This window comes from Phodopus roborovskii, unplaced genomic scaffold, assembly GCF_943737965.1.
Source record: "Phodopus roborovskii unplaced genomic scaffold, PHOROB, whole genome shotgun sequence".
In the NCBI taxonomy this organism is placed as follows: Eukaryota; Metazoa; Chordata; class Mammalia; order Rodentia; family Cricetidae; genus Phodopus; species Phodopus roborovskii.
Window position 1 is genome coordinate 35,964,125 of NW_026126525.1, and position 16,440 is coordinate 35,980,564.

Sequence of the window (16,440 nt, forward strand, 5' to 3'; positions counted from 1 at the left end):
ATGTATGTCTGTGTACCACATGTGCCTGGAGTTAAGGACAATTGTGAACTACCATGTAGGTACTGGGACTTGAAGCTGGGACCTCTGGAAGAGCAGCCAGTGCCTTAAGCACTGAGCCATCTTTCCAACCCAAGATTACTGAATTGTCATAAGAGCAAAAGTCTTATGAAATCATAGTTGGCCTGTGACACATATGTACATAATATGGATTTAAAAAAAAAGAAATCAACAGGCAAAGATCAACCTGGTTCTACTGAGTGCAGAGCTGTGGTGCTTTCCACGGCCTCCCGAGTTAGTGCACACGATTCTCCTTTAATCTTTGAAGAACATCTAATATCACTCTGGATGTACCATGAATTTTTGATTTTGTCACTCAACTACATTGACCTATAAATGAAGTAAAACTTTTATTTCATCTCAATCTTAACTAGGAGTCATATCTAGGATGTAACGACAAGCAGATGCAATAAATAAAAATAGATTGTCATCTTTAGCTTTGTGAATTTAAAGTAACTTCAGCATAAATTTCTTGTAAAGTTGTTAATAAACTTAACAATTAGGCTCCCTTACTAGATACTGAATAACTACAATGCAAATAAGACCCAGATTTTAAAATGAAACAAAAAACACACTCCTGGAGCATTAGGCATATTTTATATTTATGTAAGATTACCTTATTATCACCTGTGATCCCTTTCTCATAATGAGCCAAAGCATTTACATAATCACCCCTAGAAGGAAAAAAATCACAGCAAATTAATTCATATTTAAGTCTCTTAGCTACCCATAGGGTGTTAAAGATACTCTTTGTTGCCATGTGGCTTATGCTCAGGAAAGATGCTATACAACATGGATGCTGCATCTATTCAAAGCACAGCAGCCTCTCGCCCCACTGCTTTACAAATATTCTGCGTCCTTACAGTGTTTTTCAGTTTCATGGGTTACTTTTAGTTAATTATTTCCTTTAGGGCACAGATGACAATCACATCGTTATAGAAACCTATTTTTTTTCAAATGCCCAATAATTGTAAGAATATATTACTGCAAGAATCTGAGTTGGAAGCCTGTGAGATGGCTCAGTAGTTAAGGCATTAGCTGCCATGCCTGACCTCAGTTTGATTCTTGGGACCCGCATGGTGAAGTGAGAGATGATTCCTGTAAGTTGTCCTCTGAGTCACACATGTGCCATGATGTACACACACACACACACACACACACACACACACACACACGCAATGTAATAAAAATTAAAAAATTTCAAATTACTCATCAATATAGTAAAATTATATCAGCAGAATATCACAATGACAGGATAATGAAGTATAAAGAAAAGACTCAGGGTTGCTTTTATAAAAGGTGTGGAGGAGTACCCTTGTCGTTACAGGATAGAGGGCTCTGGTCCTTATTTTGATCAAAAGGATGACACATGGGCTTGCTAAGACGGTTAGGCGTGCTTTCCACGCATACCTGTTGGTCTGACTTCCATCCCCACAAGCCATGCTAGAAGGAGAGAACTGACTGCAAATGCTATTCTCTGACCTTCAGTTCTCTGACTTTCCTATGTGCACGCACACACACACACATAGACACACACATAGACACACACACACACACACACACACAAATAAATGATTTGTTTAAAGGATCACCTATGATATAATTGTGCTAGTGTGTGTTGAGTTACTGAGGAAAATAAATTTATTTTGGGTCATGGTTTCAACCCATTGTCACTTGACCCGCCACATTGGGCCTGTCTCTCTTGCTCTTTAGCCTCCCATGTAAGAATTAAAACCAGGTCTTACCCAAATGCTGGTGCCTTCGATTTGAGTTTCCTAGCCTCTATAGCTGTGAGAAATTTCTTTTTAGAACATTTGTTTGCTTTATTTTCAATTAGGTGTAATTATGTGTGTGTGTATGTGCACGTGTATGGATAACTGCAGAGTCCAGAGGTGAGGGATCCCCTGGGGCTGGAGTTACAGGTGGATGTGAGCCATGTAACATGGGTGCTGGGAACTGAACTTGGGTCCTTTGGAAGAGTGCTCTTAACTACCGAGCTATCTCTCTGGCCTGAAATTTCCGATCTTGAAAAATCACCTAGTCTCAGGCATTCTGTGACAGCAGCACAAACAGATCAAGATAAAGACCAAACTTCAAACTTCTAAGTTTTATGCTCTGCCTTTAAGTGACACAGAAAATCTTCCAAATGTTAAAAAGAGGTCTGAGCTGGGTGGTGGTGGTGCACACCTTTAATCCCAGCACTTGGGAGGCAGAGGCAGGTCTCTGTGAGTCCGAGGCCAGCCTGGTCTACATAGTGAGTTCCAGTGAAAGATTATAGTTTGCAGAGCAAGGATGTAGGAAAGGGGCAGAAGAATAATTCTTGCAAGTGGAATATAGAAAATCATAAAGGATGGACGTTGACAGACATGGGAGGAAAAAATCAGGAATTATGAGAACAAGAAAGGTTACTATGTCGATGGGGCTAATGGTTATATGCTAGGCTGATCTTATTAAATAGGGCTAGTTACTGAATCATCAAACCTTTGTGGAATAACTGAAGGCTCTAAATGTACAGCCAAGAGAAAGCCAGAGTATGAAAAAAGTTTCTCACAGGTCTTGACCCACAACAAGGAAATAGGCCCCCAACCCTGGAACAAAATGGTCCTAGATAAACAACCCTGTCTGGGTCATACCTGGCCAATGGACAGTCTGGGGACTTTCCAAGTCATTCTATGGTTTATCCTTTGAATAAGAACAGGTCATACCTGGGTGATCTCTCAAACATGAGATCATACTTTGTAATCAATCACCTTGTGCCCCATGCATGTATGCTGATTGTGATCTTTCTCTATAAAAAGAGAACCTGAACCCTTTGGGGGGTGTGCAGCTTTCCCCGAGATTGCTGTCACCCGAGTGTACTTGTTCAATAAACACCTCTTGCTTGTTGCATCTCCTGGTTTTGGTATTTGTGTCTCGGGGCTCTCCTACCGGCCCATCAGGACCCCGGAATTAGGGTCCAACACCAGGACAGCTAGGGCTACACAGAGAAACCCTGTCTCACCCCCCCCCCCATGGCCTCATCAATGACAGTTTGGAACTGCAGATATGCAGCAGTTAGTTACTGACTAGAAGATGTGGGACCAGGGACTTACGTGAACTCCAGCTGGATGGCATACTCTTTGGATATGAAGGGTATCTGGTCTGGGGCCAGGCGCTTCGCCAGCTGCAGAGCGCTGTCCCAGTGCTGCAGGTCCCGCCTCATCTGCCGGAAAGACAAAGTCCTGAGGGCCAGAAAGGCAAAGTGCTTTGCAAAGTTGCTGCCTACAGCCAGGCTTAGGGAAAGGAATTACTTTTTTTGTTTGTTTGTTTGTTTAAATAATGAAACTTTCTATTTACCAAGATATTGCTATCTTTTGGTAAATAGCAGTAATAGAGCCTTCTAGACTGGACAAATATCTTAGTTATTGTGGTAGTTTGTGCTCCTCTCACAAATCAAGCCTATCTAAAAATAAAAAAAAACTTTATTTAGTATTTTTCCCAATAGTGAGAAATTAAAGCTATAATCAACTAATTACAAATTCACCTTAGAAGGACACCAATGAAAAATCAGGAAATACTTTAGGAATTGATTTCCTTCCTTTCTTCCATATCAGCTTATTTTATTTTGTAATGCTCTTGTACCAGAAAGTGAAGCAAAATAAGGCTGTGTCTTAGGCTATGCTACATGGCTGGTATGAAGCAGGGCTCTACCTAACTAATTTGTCCTGCAAAGTGAGGCTAAAGGAACCTTACAGAACTATTATAGAGCAGAGTGCTATTAGCCCTTTACAAAGCTAATGGCACTTATATAACTACTAAACAAGATTATATTTATATTACATGTCACAATATAAATATATTATAAAAGATGGATGCAGTTTAGTTTCAATATTGGTGAGAAAAGATGGTCAGATTCAGAATTTGCTTGCTTATTTCTGGCTACTACTAGTTATATAAATTACTTCTAAGTAGTTGTACTATGAACCCATTTTCTTACTAACCACCCTGGAGGGTTAGGCATCATTACCTGAACTTTAAAGAAATAGGACCTCAGCTGAGGTCGAAGGACACACACAGCTGGAATCTGAAACCAGGTGTGCCCACCTCACAAGTCTGCTGTTTTCTTTTTCCAGACAAAGCCTTGTAGCCCTGACTAGCCTGGAACTTGTTCTCTGGACCAGGCTGATGTTGAACTACAGCAGCCCTCCTGCCTCTGCCTCTTGAGTTCCTGGGTTTACAGGCAGCACCTGGGCTGGCCAGTCTACACCCTTCCACTGACAGTCTGTGTCACCAGGCCTTCCTTCCCCTCTCTCTGCCTTTTGGCTCAGCCCAGCATTTGGTTCAATCGGCCTCCTGTGACCTTCAGCTCTAACACAGAGGAGAATTTCATGCAGCAACCAGAAGATCAAGAACTTCAATGTCCTCATGTGGAAAATAAGGAAAATAACATAAGTTTGGTTGTTTCGGAGGTTAAGTGAGCTAATACAGGTTAAGTGCTTAGAATGGCACCCTGCAATACGAGCAACCAATAAACTGCATCTACTTCTCTCTTTCCAGTTTCTGTTAAGTTCTGCAGTCTGTTCTCTGTGGGCACATTTAGACTTTGAATTACTTAGCAATGTTACAATACCATCCTTTTTTTTTATAACCTCCACTGAATGCAGAGTGAAAGTGGTTTTTAACACTACTGAGCATTTGGGGACTCTGAAAGCAGAATGTCTGCACTTCAGGAGAGGGAGACAGGTGGTGTCTGGTGCAAGAAGTTTGCCTACGGAGAAGGCATGGTTCCCTTTGCTGTCATACCTCCAGGGCAGCCACAGGACAGCTGGATGCCAGGTACAGGTCCTGAGCCAGGTTGAAGTCATTAGTAAACATGGCGAGATGTCCTGCCAAAAGATTGTAGTCTTCGATTCCCTGCAAATAAAAGTTTTCATGAGAAGAAATAAAAGGATTTTATTTTTCAGAAGGCTTTGCTCAGTAGGGAGAGGTATCAGTCTACCTATTCAGTTATTTCAACTAAGACTAACTGAAATGTAAAATGTTGAATAAGCTGCATGTAGATTTTAATCTAGTGACTCACAAAACACTGCATACCTTTATTTGTTCCAAGGACATCACTGTACCAACATCCCCTATGGTCCGGGAAACTCGGATAGCAAACTCCACCTCCATGTGATGCAGACAGGCTCTGGCCAGCTCATCCCATGCCATTCGATCATTTAGCATCTTGCATATTTCCCAAGCATCAGAAAACCTAGGAGTGAGTACACAGGCTGAACCAAAGCTCTGCCTTTGCTTGTCACCTACTAGGCAGTCTTTGGACTGTGTGTCACCAAACATTACATGTTAGACAAATCTTCAAAACATTTCTTAGCCTATAATCAGTACTTGCAGGTTATGGGGGAAAAAACACAATAAACTTTCTTCCCTCATTTGCATAGATTTTGTTTTTCTTGTCTTCTTAGTGTATTGTGTGGGGTGTATGTATGTGCAGTTGTGTGTGGCCATGGAGGCCAGAGGAGGGCACAGAGGATCCTGCTCTATCACTTTTTTTTTTTTGGCCTTAGTCCCTGCAGACAGGATCTTTGACTGAATGTGGGTTTCGTGGCTTTGCAATGAGGCTGGGTAGGCAGCCCCAGACACTCCCCACTTTGCATGTGGGTACCAAGATCTGAACTCAGGTCCCCAGACTGTTGCAGCAAGTGCTATTACCTCCTAAGCACCTTGTAGCCCCTAGTCATAATTTATTATCATCCTCCTCCCAACATCAATTAACAATGAATTCTAAGTTGTAAAATTCCACATGTGGTGGGATATTTGTACACTGTGTGAAGGAATACTGCTGTGATTGGTGTAATCAAAAGCTAAACAGCCAAAATCTAGAGGCAGGAGGTGTAGGTGGGATTTTCAGGGATGGAAAGGAAGAGGAGGAGGAATTGAGGTGTGAAGGAGATACCAGGAGACATGGAAAGAAAACAGAAGGTGCAGGATGAAAGAGAGGTAATGTCACATGATTGAACATAGAGGGCTAGAGAGATGGTTCAGTGGTTAAGAACACTAGACTAGTTTTCCAGAGGTCCAGAGTTCAATTCCCAGCAACCACATGATGGCTCAAAACCATCTATAATGAGATCTGGTGCCCTCTTCTGGCATGCAAGGATACATGCAGATAGAACACTGTATACATAATAAATAAATACATCTTAATAAAAAAAGAAAATGATCAAACATAGATTGATATAAATATGTTAACTTAAATTATAAGAGCTAGTTAGAAACAAGTCTAAGCAATAGGTCAAGTTTTCATAGTTAATAAGAAATCTTCATGTCATTTTTTGGGAGTTGGCTGGTGGGGCAGAACAAGACTTGTTATATCCACACATAGTTGAAAATTATTTTGTTATCATTTAAGTTTAATGAAATCATTAGGCTGATCTTGGTGGTGCACACCTTTAATCCCAGCACCTGGGAGACAGAGGTAGGAGGATTTCTGTGAGTTCGAGACTAGACTGGTCTACAAATCAAGTTCTAGGACAGCTAGAGCTGCCTAGAGAGATTGTGTAGATCATGTCTCAAAAACCAAACCAAACCAAACAAAAACCAACCAACAAACTAATCTTCTCCCACAAAAAAAGAACACCAGTATTCAATCATTATAAATGTATACATTTCAGAGTTCAGCAAATTAAGTCAATGGTACAGATGTTCTCTGCTGTCTGTTGCTTTTTGTGTGTGTGTGTGTGTCTGTGTGTGTTTAGGCAAATACACAGTGGATGGATGGAGAAAGAGGAAAAACAGGACAGTGGTCCTCAATCTATGGGTCTTGACCCCTTTGGGAGTCGAACAGCCCTTTCACAGGAGTTGCCTAAAACCATTGGAAAATGCAGAGACTTGTGATTCATAACAGCAGCAAAATTACAGTGATGAAGGAGCAATGAAGGAGCATGTTGGTCACCACAACATGAGGAACTGTATTACAGGGTTGCAGCATTAGGAAGGTTGAGAACCACTGCAATAGAAAATGATGAGGTTGTATTGAGGTAGGCAAGTCTGAGGAGTTCATAGACTGGTAGGGGTTATAAATACAAGTTTAAACTGAAGACAGATTTTTGTCTGTTTTGTTTTGTTGAGACAGGGTCTTGTTATATAGGCCAGGCTGGCTTCAGACCTGAGATCATTCCATGAGCCGGGATTATACTTGGCTACCAAGGATGGTTTATTTGTTTTCTTTTGAACCCTGCCAGGGATGGATCCTAGAGCCATGTGCACAATAGGGAAGTGCTCTACCACCAAGTTTAAACTCTAGTCCTGGAGACAGTTTCTGGAGTCACTATGGTGGTGATAAAGTCATGTGAGGAGATTCACCCCAGAAGAATAGAGAGGAGTACAAGAGCTCATGGTACCCTGAGAACTTATTCAAGAGCCCCAGGGAACTCACAGTGGCCCTAGGTAAGAGGGAAAATATGAGGAAAAAGAAATCTCAAGAAAGGCAAAAATCAAACTTCATCATTTGTTTAACAATTAGAACTTCCTAACAATGGGGCTATTTGTGGCTCTGAGTGATTCTCATAATAAAGCACTCATAAAAACCACACCCAACAACAGCACTTCTGATAGAATTTATGTTCTTTCATACCCACTGTCATTTTTTTGTGTGTATGTGTATGCATATATGTGCATGCATGTTTGTGTGTGTCTCAGGTGTACATGTGTGCATGGTACAGTGTTTGGAAGCCAGAGGACCATCTCAGGTGTTGTTCCTCAAATGCCACCCCCTTAATTATTTTTGTTTTTTAGACAAGGTCTATAATTGACCTAATCTGCTAAGCAGGCTAGGCTGACTTGGAGGGAGCCCCAGAAATCCATCCGTGCTTCTTTTCAGTGTGGGTTCTGGGGATTGAACTCAGGTCCTCATGCTTGCAAGGCAAGCACTTTAATAACCACGTGATCTCTCCAACCCCTCTTATCTATTGTCTTATCTAAGCTTCAAAATAGTCCATGAGACAACCACTATTCACATTTTTGAGTAGGACATGAAGGCAAACAAGCTGCTGTCAATCATTTTCACTCCTCCCTACCGCTTGAGCATCAGGGTCTGCATCAGCATTTGTCTCAGGTCAGCAGGCTCCGCATCTTTTACGCTGTCAAGGAAGCTGTGGGTGCTGAGGTAGATGGAATTGATTTTCCCACTCTGTGTCTGGCAGGTCAGTTCTCCATTGTATAACAGCAAAGGTTTGTGGGAGAAGGGAAGTTTAGTGCCACCAGCCAAAATAACCTTGGATCCTGTATTAGAAAGCAGACCCCTTAATACCTCAAGCAATGCTTGGCACAAATACTAAAAGGTTTTCGATTTCACTACAATGGAAATTAATTTATCAGTAAAAGTACAGTAAGTGATTGGGTACCTTGGATGGTGTCCTTGTGAAACACATACGTGTACACCTTGTCATCATCATAAGCAATAAATACACCTTTATCCATAGGCCAGTTTTCCCAAAGAACACCTTTAATGGTTGGTGAGAAGTCTGGGATCTCGTAGGTAGCATCATTAACCTATGAGGGAGGATTTACAAATTTGCCTAATGTGTCTACTATCATTACAACCTGCCTTGTTAAGAGCTTATGTGCAGCCTGGGCAGGCATGGCTTCCCAGCCCACCTCCAACCCAACCCCACTTGGACTCTAGCTTTCCTCAGTAGGAGAGCTTCTCTTCTGATCACTATATAATATCCAACTTGGAAAAACAAAACAAAACAAAACAAAAAACCGGAAAAACCCAATCAACCAACCAACCAAAATGATAGTTACCAGGAAAATCCAAGGCTTGATAACTGGACTAGTTTATAGGAAAAACTGTAAGTTCAGACACGAGGACTCCAAGTTACTAAAAAGCTGACACTGCTCAAGATGTATGGAACAACTTTTCTGGTGCATTTTCTTAGTCAAAATTTGAGCAGCTGAGGCTAGCCTGGGCTACATAGTACAAAAATCCAGTCTCAACAACAATGACAAATTTCCATGAGACTGATAATACAAAAAATTTACAGAATAACAGGCAAGATTTCCTGGCATTGCTCACTAACATGATATTACACAGATGATAGCAAATGACTATAATACCTGACTCTGTGGAAGAGAAATCTTTATTTGATGGATACTTTAGTAAAAGAAACTTCTTTAAAAGCAGGTGTGGTGGAACACACCTATAATCCCAGCCCTGAGACACAGGCAGGTGGGTCACTGTGAGTTTGAGGCCAGAGTGGTCTGTATAGCAAGTTCCAGGACAGTCAGAGCTATAGAATGGAGAGGCCCTGTCTCAGAAACAAACAAAACAACAAAAAAAACCTTTCCCACTGTGTTGCATTAAGAAGTTGAGCATTTTGGGTGTTTGTTTTGTTCCCCCAGTACTGTGATTGAGCCCAGGGCAGAGCTTGCTAGACAAGCGCTTTGCCATCATGGAGTTATACCTTAGATCACAGTTTTAAATTCTCTAGACTTACAGGACAGTAAACAAATCCATCACTTTTTTCATCGATGAAGACTAATCTGGTTCCATTTGGATCAGGAAAAAGCTTTTTCACACCAACAGGATGTCGGTAATCATTAACAAACTGCCAGTCCTCAATGAAGAAATATTGAATAATGCCAGTCTAAAAGAGAAAAAGTCTTGGTCAGGGAATTTAAAATACTGACTTTTTACATTTAATTTTGATAATTTTAAAAGAAGAATACTATTATTTTTGATAAAGGAAGAGGCTAATACATTTAATGTATATGGAAGGTACAAACTGGAGAAATGAAATAGGAATTCAGAAGTAATTAAATAATCTAGTGACTGTAATATGTTTAGGTGGTCACAGTTGATTTATAGATTTCCTACTTGCTCGAGAAACTTTAAAAAACAAACCAGTAAACTCCAGTGATGTCATCAACCACAGCAGACTGGCAGTCAGTGACATCATCAACTACAGCAGGCTGGCAGTCAGTGATATCATCATCTACAGGTAGGATGGCAGTGACATCATCAACTACAGCAGGCTGGCAGTCAGTGACATTGTCAACTATAGTAGACTGGCAGTCTTGTGAAAGGTTGTCCAAGTCATCTCTCACACATCTACCTTGGAGAAACTTCCAGGAAGCAGATTCTTGACTGCTTCCAGGGATGCATGGAGGCACCCAACTCACTTTCCTCAGGGTTTAGCTGTGAGTCTGAGCTGCCTGGCTGTAGTGCTGGCTCCTTTAGTTTGGTGTAGTGTTGCAGGCTACAGATGATTGCATGCTAATCTGGCTTTGCTATATACACAGAAGGGAGCTTGCTGTCTCCCTTCTCATCTATGGGAGAAGTACAGCCAAGCCAAATGAACTACTCAGGAAGTGCTGAGCAGCAATATGACAGCCTTCACTGGTGAAATCTCAAAACACAGAAGGAAAAATATTTACACAATTCTAATAAATGCTTCCAGAAAGTTGAAGATGACTATCCCATTTTTGAGGTCAGTATTGCTGTGCACACCCCCTAATGTCAGCATCAGGTGGATTTCTGTAAGTTCAAGGCCATCGTGCTCTATATAGAATGTTCCAGGCCAGCCAGAACTACATAGTGAGACCCTACCGCACAACAAAACAAAACATCCAAAAACTAAAATTGTAGTACAACGGAGCTAGAGAGATGGCTCAGCAGCCAAGACCCGAGTTCAATTCCCAGCACCTGTGTTGGCTCACAACTATCTGTAACTAGTTCCAGGGGATCTGATACCCCTTTCTGGCTTCAGAGGGCACCAAGATATAACATGAAGATAAAACACAGGATTAATTAAAAACAAAGAAATAAACAAAAAACTCAAGAGATCAAATTTAAACTGAAGTTTTAGTAAATGAATGTAACAATACATAAAAAGAATACATTAGCACTCATCTGGGAAAGTGAGGCTAATATATTCTCCTTTTTATGTATCAGCAGCTAGCAGTTAACTGAATTGACATTTGAGTACCAAATGTCAGATTCTGGAGTCCACCCTTTGCATTACACAGTTGTCTTAGTTAGGGTTTCTGTTGCTGTCACGGAACACCATGACCAAAAAGTAAGTTGGGGAGGAAAGGGTTTATTTGGCTTACACTTCCCTACTACAGTCCATCATTGAAGGAAGGAAATCAGGATAGGAACTCAAGCAGTGCAGGAACCTGGAGGCAGGAGCTGGTACAGAGGTCACGGAGGAGTGCTGTTTACTGGCTTGCTCCACCTGGCTTGCTCAGACTGTTTTTTTTTTTTTTTTTTTTTTTTTTATAGAATCTAGGGCCATCAGTCCAGGGATGGCACCACCCACAATGGCCTGAGCCCTCACCCACTGATCACTAACTGAGAAAATGCCTTATGATCTCATGAAGACTCTAGCTTGTTGACACACAAAACCAGCCAACACAAAACCAGCCAGTACAGTAATCACAACTGCCTAAAATCACCAAATACTGATACTAGCCAATCATGTCACCTAGATTCTAAGTATATGACTGAGCAGAGACTTCTTTATTTGTATTGAATTCCTTAAAGGGAGGAAAAACAATAGGAAAAGGATCAAGATCGTAAAGCAAGAGTTGGACTTTGTCCATGCTCTGCCTTCCAGAAGCTCATACATACATCCGTTCCATAGATGAGGAAGTCACTGGTTAGGGCATGGCATAGAATTCGGCACTTATCATCTGCTGCTGGGAAGAGCCGAGTCTCACGTTCTTCCTGAGCATCCAAGAGTTCATTTTCTATCTAAAATATAAAGATGTCTTATTTAGCGCAGCAGTTCTCAACCTTCCTAATGCCGATACCCTTTAATACAGTTCCTCATGCTGTGGTGACCCCCAACCATAAAATGATTTCATTGCTACTTCATAATTGTAATTTTGCTACTGTTATGAATCATAATGTAAATATCTAATATGTGACCCCCAAAGAGGTTGCAATCCATAGGTTGAGAACTGCTGATTTAGTAGTTCCTTGATTTATTTGAGTAAATAAGGTATACAGCTAGGGAAAAGTGTCTTTTCCTCAACTTCAACTACATAATCAGACTCTCAAACTACCTTAGGCCAGCATACACACAAAACATGACAGCTGGCACACAGAGCAGCCCTGAGCATCCTTTTTTAGTGGGAAGTTTATGTGAGCAGGTTCAGCGGCTGTCCAGCTGCTAATTTCTTTAGCTTCCTGAACATAATCAAGAAATAGATGTGTGCTATACCCTGGTCTAGATTGCTGTCCTCACAGGTGCCAGTCTCTCTGGAACAACTCAATAGGCACAGTTTGATGGATCTCCACATGCAACAAGCCCAATTACAGAGTGAGCATGTTCTCTTTAGGTACCACAGCTCATCTGAAGTTCCTTCTAGATGCAATTACCAACTGGGTCATCTTACTGTAGTTAATGTGAACAGCACTGTGGATAGTTATCATGCTTCCAGAGCACAGGGGTAAGAAGTCAACTGAACATAGCATACAGACAAGGAGGGACTCTGTTCATCCTTAACCCACACTGGGTTTTCTAGTTAGTCTGTACATTCTTGCTTCCCAGCCAAGGTTCTTGATAATGGGACACCAAATTCAGGCTTCCAGGACTGGAGGATTATACTTACCAAATGTAACTGGATTTTGCCTTCAAAGAGTGCAGCAGCATAGTCAGAATGAAGGCAAATGCTGGCTACTGTTCCCAGATACTCCACATCTTTTAACTTTTTCACAGCTATATCAATTTCAGAAACATTAACAAACATTAAACCATAGGTAAAAATATTGCATCTATTTACTTGAAAATGGTTGTTCAGTGTTACTTTGGCAAGGATCTTCTGAACAAAAACCTGTTTCGGCTGCTCTAAAGAAACTAGCGGTCCATACAAAACAGCAGATAAAATCACATGCAGAACAAATCATGCTTTAAGTGACAGGAAGTTTAATGGAATTTTCTACATAATAGGTCACTTCTCAGGGATTTTAAATCTGACCTAGGGATTGGGGAAAAGAATAGAGGGGGCAGAGGAATAGCATTAGTCAAAGAACAAAATGGAAGGAATGGACACCATTAATTAAGCACTTTCCAGAATTAGGTGTGCCTCAATAAAGCCACTGTGCAGAGTGAGGTCACAATACCTAATTTCACCTCATCAGCTTCATGATCCATTTAAAGTAGCTTTATCTTCTAGATTAAGTCAAATTCTCAGGGTAGCAACCATTCCTTTAGCAGAGGCAGAAAGGGAAATTCAACCCAGGATCTCTGTAATGGAGAACTCATACAATGCTGTCCTCACTACAGAAGCAAAGAACGCAATCTGTCTAGACACTATGCAATGATTTTAGAGTAAAACAAAGCCATTAAAGTTAAGAAAGAGATGTCAGGATGAAAGTGAGTGGAAGTCTCTGCCTCAAAAATCCCTTCTCATGCTTCCCAATAGTAAAGAGATGGAATAGTATACAAGAATACAACACTGGGATTTAGACTTGCCATTTTCACCAAGGACATAAAACCAAGCTCGATTATTCATCCCCACAGCCAGATGATAGAGACCTACTGCGACAAAGTTGGGTTCCACATCAACGGAAACTGTGATTGGTGGCTCCTACAACACAGTATCGGAACAGTAGTGAGTCAACTGTTAAAACTGTTTCAATTTATGAACAAAGGACAGACCATATGATTTACATACTCCTTCAATGAGGTTGGCCACAGTGACCTCAAGGAGGGAGGTGAGATATGCAATCCTTGTGTGACAAGCATCCCCGAGGATGGGCAGCTTGGTCAGGAAGACATGGAGTGAGCCTCTTTGGGTAGACAGTGCTAGCAACTGACCATCATCAGTCCAGGATAAGGTACCCAAACCTGAAATAATTTGCAAAATAAATCATCATTCAAAACTACAATATACTATGGGCAAGCAGTCAAATATTTTCATGCAATAGGTGTAAAAACTTTAGATGCGTTCTTCCCCAAGTCATCTTGCTATTTCACTACACATTAATAAGAGAATATGGATATTGAATCATTTGCTGTGGCTCAAACAAAAGTATACATCTACTGTACAACTGGGATTAAAGTTTGCTATTAGCCTCGGGTACCCAAGTGTACTTACAACCTTTAGTTGTTCCTAAAGTTAAAAAAAACTATTTTAGGGAGCTTCACAGAAAGGTGTTAATTTTATTCCTCCTATAAGAATACAAACTACACAACAATCATTATTCTCCCCTACTACAATGACAAAATACCAATCAGCTTTGGCAAGATCAATACCTTTATTTTCATCATCCAGATTAATTATAGCATACATGTCTCTTAATTCTGTCAAATCATGAATTTTAATGCTGAAAAAGTAAAGAAAAAGGAGTATATATTTTTAGTGAGTTTCATTCTGGCATTTTTGCACATAGTTTCTAGTCACCCTTTCCACTGGCCCTCCCAGTGAACACCCTCCTTCTCCCTCTCCTGGCCCTGCTGTTGGACCCTCCCTCCTCTCACTTCCATCTCTCATCCCACTAGGTGCTCCCCTCTTCTACAGCTTCAGCTTGCAGTCAACGGCTTTACAGGCCCTCTATATGCTCTGGAGCCCACTTTCAGATTTCAGGCTGCTGTGAGCACTGGCTAACAAAGATGGGCCAATAGGGGACTCCCTGCTGAGTTGTGGAACACTGAATTCTGGTCTTGCCCTTTGATCGGTCTGCTGTTACTTAGTTTTGAAGCCCTTCAATGTCAATGTGCATACACCTGTCTCGCTGGATCAGTAGGAGAGGCAGATGGAGTGTGTTCACTCCTTGTAATCGCAAACTCCCATTTTAGTTTTAAGATTGGTTTTCTAGCATGCTCCATTTTATTCTTTTGTTCTGAGACATAAACCTTCAGATGTTCTCTGTGTTAAACAGTCTGCTATTTCACTATATATTATTGGGAGACTATGAGTGCTGACCATGTGAATGTGAGCAGGGAAGCAGAGGTCTTAAATTTTTTTTTTTCATTGTAAAATGTTCAAAGAGTCCAAGGAAGTGTAGATGTCAGATGCACATCAACCACAAAATTCTGTTGGTTCTCTTGAGTATCTCCCTGCAGTGGCTTGAATGGGAATGCCCATCCTAGACTCATGTGTATGAATGCTTGGTCCATGGGGAGTTGGCACTATTAGGAGCTGTGGCCTTGATGGAGGAAGTGTGTCACTGGGGGTTGGGCTCTGAGGTCTCTCATATGCTCCAGCTACACCCTGTGTGGACATGGTCTCTTTCTGTTGCCTTTGGATCAAGATATAGCTCCTTCTCTAGCACCACGTCTGCCTGCATGCAACCATGCTTTCTCACTATGATGATAATGGACTAAATCTCTGAGCTGTAAGCAAGCCCCAATTAAATGTCTCTTCACAGCAACCCTAACACATCTCCACATTCTCAGAAACATGTGAGTAACTAACCAGTTATCTCCACATGTAGCAGCTTTGTTCAGAGTCTGTGACAATGCCACACTGGTCAGATTATCCTTATGGTCCCGAGCCTTAAATATCTCCTGTCCAACTTCTGGAAAGTGAGTAGAAATGGCCAGAAATGTTCCACGGGAAAAGCCAATCATGATGTAGCCATCACCATACCTACAGCAGCAAAGCAATAATAGGATTAAAAAAAAAAAAGAGGTGAACTATCAAGGCCAAAATGGCAAAAACATTAATATGATAAAATATAATTCACTGAGGCCCTACTGTGTATCAGATAACATGCTGGGTGGTGTTACACATGAGGTCACAGATTGCAATAAGGATGCAGTATATAGAATATAATTTTACAGACAGGCAAATAGTACGAAAAAACACATGGCTTTTTTTTCCTATAATTTTTTGTACATACCAACTATAGCAAACAATGTTGCCATAGGCTTGCTGAAACTCCAGATCAACTGGGTTATCTGGTTCATTCAGATGAAAAAGAAACAACATTTTCTTGCCAACTACCGCACTTATCTGCCAGGAAAGATCAGGAGATCATGGGATGAGTTACTCAGAATTTCAAGAGAAGACCAATAAGCAAGTCCAAATAGCAAAACCCCATTGTGAAAACAGTGGGTCAAAGCAAGATGTGCTAAATGTTATCATTAGTATAAACTGTAACTAACAATCATGGCAAAAGGATTTAGCGATGTATATAGTCTAGCAGAGGTATTTGGGTTTATGTATGTCCAATATCCTTTTGAGACACTATGCCTTTGTGGATAGTCTTTTGGACTCTATACCTCTCATCTGATACTGTGCTGTTTAGGAGGGTGACTCTGGCATAGTTTTGCTGCAGCTGAATTTTTCATTACAGATTTTTTCATTCTCAGAGGCCCCTTGGCTTGTGAGCCAGCCAGGATTGCAGGTGTGCACTCCTAAGGATAAGCTAGTTAACTTCAGTGTCAC

The 16,440-nt window shown here is 41.1% G+C and overlaps 1 protein-coding gene across 1 annotated transcript in view; it reads right to left on the reverse strand.

Annotated features, from left to right (window-relative positions):
* The window catches only part of Wdr19 (WD repeat domain 19), a 64,697-nt gene that overhangs the window by 28,916 nt on the left and 19,341 nt on the right, over nt 1–16,440 (reverse strand). The window contains exons 8-21 of the mRNA XM_051198413.1: nt 15,893–16,005; nt 15,466–15,639; nt 14,304–14,374; nt 13,723–13,895; nt 13,521–13,635; nt 12,658–12,764; nt 11,672–11,794; nt 9,537–9,686; nt 8,442–8,589; nt 8,115–8,319; nt 5,131–5,290; nt 4,840–4,950; nt 3,150–3,259; nt 674–731 (exon numbers count right to left, since the gene is read on the reverse strand). Of these exons, the coding sequence (XP_051054370.1) occupies nt 674–731; nt 3,150–3,259; nt 4,840–4,950; nt 5,131–5,290; nt 8,115–8,319; nt 8,442–8,589; nt 9,537–9,686; nt 11,672–11,794; nt 12,658–12,764; nt 13,521–13,635; nt 13,723–13,895; nt 14,304–14,374; nt 15,466–15,639; nt 15,893–16,005 (1,818 nt within the window). The remainder of the gene's footprint in view (nt 1–673; nt 732–3,149; nt 3,260–4,839; nt 4,951–5,130; nt 5,291–8,114; nt 8,320–8,441; nt 8,590–9,536; nt 9,687–11,671; nt 11,795–12,657; nt 12,765–13,520; nt 13,636–13,722; nt 13,896–14,303; nt 14,375–15,465; nt 15,640–15,892; nt 16,006–16,440) is intronic.